General features: G+C 38.6%; 1 protein-coding gene across 1 annotated transcript; it reads right to left on the reverse strand.

Moving 5' to 3' along the window:
• Window positions 1-1,012: 1,012 nt before the first annotated feature.
• LOC108994230 (L-type lectin-domain containing receptor kinase IX.1-like) lies at window positions 1,013-3,189 on the reverse strand. The gene has a single exon (XM_018969364.2). The coding sequence runs from the start codon at window positions 3,064-3,066 to the stop codon at window positions 1,141-1,143; it is 1,926 nt and encodes a 641-aa protein (XP_018824909.1). The 5' UTR covers window positions 3,067-3,189; the 3' UTR covers window positions 1,013-1,140.
• Between the last annotated feature and the right edge of the window lie 1,233 nt (window positions 3,190-4,422).

Here is a 4,422-nt window from a genome sequence, read left to right on the forward strand (position 1 = left end):
TTTGTTGATAATTCACCCTTTATCTCTATAATATTTTCCAGATAATCTTGATTATGCCTCAGTTGGAAGTCAAGAGTATGAAGTATTAACATATTTTAACGATCATAGAGGAATAAGTGCTAGAGGGTACAAGTTTTTATTTGAGAGTCTTATTTAGTATGCTGATGATTTTATGTTATTTGATATTTGGAGTTATGGATATTTCTTAATTTTTAGGGAGTTTTTCAATTATTTCATTTATTTATTTATTTGGTGTCCTGGTGGAGGAATTTATAAATTTGGTTTCAATAAATGATTTGTATTTTAATGGAGAATTTAGAGTATATAAGTATGTTATAGTAGATGGGTTTAGGTTACAAGAGCTAACTCTCCGGACTTCTGGAAACGGGGTGTTACAGTATGTTTTATCGATGCAAAAACTTCATAATGAAATGAGGCAGGTGCTGAGCTCACAGCCCAAGCCAAGCTACAGTTGGCAACCTCCTCCTCCAGAATTCCTAAATCTGAATGTAGATGGTGCAATCTTTTTTGAACATCACAAGGCAGGGGTGTGTATCATTCTTAGAGACACCAAAAGGGACACATTATTATGGCTGCTTGCAAGTTGGAAGCTAAGGCCCAATATCCTGCAACTATAGAACTGCAAGCCATGTTCCGAGGCTTACAACTATGTGCAAATATGGGGATTGCTAATCTCATTCTTGAAAGTGATTGTTTGATGATGGTCAACGAGATCCAAAATGTTAATGATTCACACTGCCCACAAAGAGTCTTAGTTCAAGAAACAAAGAGACTTATGCAACGTTTCAGAGATTGCAAAGTTCAACATGTTAATCGACTAGGGAATGAAGTCGCACATAGGCCTGCCCGTTATGTTTTGAATGTTGAAAACATTAAGATGTGGTGGGATATTGTTTCTGTTGATGTGTCCCAGGCCTTGTGGCTGGACAAAAACACTTTGTAATGTTTTCTCTAATAATATGAAGCTTTCGCACAAAAAAAAAAGGGACTTGCAATTTGGCTTTTTCTTCATAGATTGTAAAATGTATACCTAAGACAATAAGCGGTACAAAAGGGACGCAAAGACAAGAAGCCTATAGCTTGACAAATCAAGGTGCGCATGGTTCACAGTTCAGACGCTCAACGACCGCCGTCTAGACTAGTAGTTATAGAAGGTTCACCAGAGCTCACTAATGGTGTGGGTACACGATACAAAGGAACAGGCATATTCAAAGGAAGATTTGGCATTGCAGCCTCAAAATGAAGAACATGAATTGCTTGCCTTACTGACGGCCTAAGACTTCGATCAGGATGAGCACACCACAGTCCGACAATCATTAAACACTCTACCTCCGTCTCCTCGAAATCCATATGCAATCTCTCATCAATCGCCATATGAAGCCTTCCCCTTCCATAAAGATTCCAAACCCACTCTACCAATCCCATTGCAGAATCCTTTTCTGGAGGGTCAGTTGACTTCCGTCCGGTAGCAATTTCTAATGAAACCACACCATAACTGTACACATCTGACTCTTTACTAGCCCTTCCAGTGGCTATGTATTCTGGAGCCATATAGCCTAACGTTCCAGCCAATCCAGTTGTCTGAGGACCTAGCTCGTGGTCCATGAGCCGAGCCAATCCAAAGTCTCCAAGCTTCACATTAAAACTAGAATCAAGCATGACATTGCTCGATTTGATGTCTCGGTGAACGACACATTTCTCCCATTCTTCGTGGAGATAAAGCAGCGCAGATGCCAACCCAGAAGCTATCTTGAATCTCACTGCCCAAGTTAAAGGACTCCTCTTGCCAAACAAGTGCATATCAAGGCTACCATTTGGCATAAACTCGTAAACAAGTAGGAACTCACCATTTTCATGGCACCATCCTATGAGTTGAACCAGATTCCTGTGTCTAATCCTGCTAATAATTTTCACCTCAGTTATGTATTCATTTCTTCCCTGTTTAGACCCCCTTGAGATTTTCTTCACAGCAACTGGTATATCCAAATCAATTAAGTACCCCTTGTACACGGCACCAAACCCTCCTTGTCCCAATTTCTTGTCATCTGAAAAATTGTTGGTGGCTAAAGCAAGATTTCGGTGAGAAAATCTCCTTGGTCCTGCTCCTCTCTCAAGGTCTTCATTAATTGATGTTAAGTTCACTGTCTCATTTGTTTCATCTTCCTTTTTCTTTACCTTCCAAGCCCACAATATTACACATGTTACAATTGCTACAGCTATCAGAACACCAGCTGAAACTGTTAGACCAACCACTAAACTCTTCTTGTTTTCCTTCTTCCCCACTCTTTCCTTTCTTTCCAAACTTGAACTAAATTCCCATGACAGAATTTTATTGCGCTCTGTAAATTGACCTGTACCAGCTGAAAATCCAACTATGACCCACTCTGGAAGAACCTGCATGAGATCAATTTCAAAAGAAAGGCTCGTATTCTCTTGAGCATTAGAGGTTGTTCGATATTTCCAAGAGACGCTCAAGTTCTTCGTAGAAGCATCGTAAGTGACCCATACATCAGCGGTATCTCCACTGTGTGAGCTGGCATTCCAAGAAGTGTATTTTGTGGAAGCAATTGAGTTGTTATTAATACCCACATGCTCAAATGGAGGATCCCATTCTTGGTTCGCGTACGAGTCGAATTCGACAAGAACAATTTGGTTCTGAGATGAATCGCTGGTTGTTGTGTTGAATAGGCCTAAAAATCCACCAGCTGAGTTTAGAGGGACTTCGAACCCGACAGGAGCCAAAAAGAAGGCTAAACCATGGCCATATTTAGCACGACCTTGGGTGTCGATAACGAAGGAGAAATGTGTGCTAAAGTTAGTGAGTTTTCCTGTATCAGAATCCCAGAGAGGCACCCTCTCAGAATAGATGGCTCGACCAACTCGGCATAGATAATCATATCTTTTGATCAACTCAATGACTCCAACAGAAGGTTCTGCATCTCCCAAGTATAGTATGTCGTCATCATTATGTTCAAAGCGAGTTATTTGGAAATAAACTGAGTGAGCGGTGGGAAGAAGTAGAAGGAAGATGAAGAGACGAAACATGGCCTTTTGTCCTACGAAAGTAGTAATCTTCGACTTGGAAAGTATAGAGAGAGAGAGAGAGAGAGTGAGTGAGAGATAAAGAGAGAGCAGTTGGATAACTTGGCGTCGAAATAGAACCTGAAGTTTCAGTTTATAAAATTATGTCTTCAGGATGCCGAGTTTTAGCCGCTGGATATATAGTTCTTAATTAAGAAGCGTCGTAAGAAACAGAGACTTTATTAAGGATGATTGCACAAATCGAGGCAAAATAACAGAGGAGGATTCCTAGCCGAGAATCATGTCCATAATTTATGTAATTGCTGTATAGTTAGTATCATATTGTCTGTATATTGCTTAACATAGAACTATAGACTTTCTATATAATTCCTATGGAGAATCAATGAAAGTGTGGGAAAATTTCTTATTGAAAATACTAGCAGTGCTACTTCTCCATAGACTTTTACGCATATTCCAATTCCATACACTGAGACTTTTACTCAGATTCCTCGCCGGCATGCATTAATTGGCGACAACAGAAATTAAGTGAAATATAAAACAAACAAACTATAGTGATAATTAAATATTGGAATTATCAAGATCCTGAATTTCCGAGTAAGTTAAATAATCGTGGATAGTAAGGAATTTTGTGTTAATATTAGTCCAAGTCAATGTTTTAATAGAGAGCCTCCAACTTTAAAGTTGAGCCCATGATAGCAATCTTCCAAATAAGGTCTTCCACTTTTTCGAAAAGTCTTTTGGCGTACATGGTGGAATCTGTCCAAATCAATGTGGAAATAATTAGAATTTTGTCGCAGCCAGCTGATCAGTACTAGGATTTTGTGGCAGGCTTGTACTACAAAACTTCCATTGGAGTGAAAATCCAAGAAGAATCCAAGGCTGCATAATTTGAAGGAAGCTGTCGTGCAAACCCCGCTTCTTGACCAACCTATTTTCTCCTCTCCTGTAATCAATGTGATGCATCGCCAATATCTATAGAAGCAATGTTTGTTGAAGAAAATTGAATGGATACGATAATCAGAAAAATAAATATGACTTTGAGACGTGTAGAATACTATGATCTTTAAGGTATTAATTGCCCCCTATTCGGAAGACTTTGCTATCAGATTATAAGTAATTTACCTCTAGAATACAACAAAGTCATCAACGGGAGATAGCAAGTCTAAAATTTTTCCTTTAGAATTTCTATATAAAATTGTGCAAGTGACTGAAAAAATGAGAGAATGAAGTTATAAAATTCGCGGGTTTAATCCTCTTTTTATAGAGAATGAAATGACACATGTGAAAAATCACAATTCTTAACTTTTCAACTAACAATTATTAGTTTAAAGGAAATAACGTTAACGTTTCACTTAAAGA

This window comes from Juglans regia, chromosome 10 (genome assembly GCF_001411555.2).
Source record: "Juglans regia cultivar Chandler chromosome 10, Walnut 2.0, whole genome shotgun sequence".
Classification (NCBI taxonomy): domain Eukaryota; kingdom Viridiplantae; phylum Streptophyta; class Magnoliopsida; order Fagales; family Juglandaceae; genus Juglans; species Juglans regia.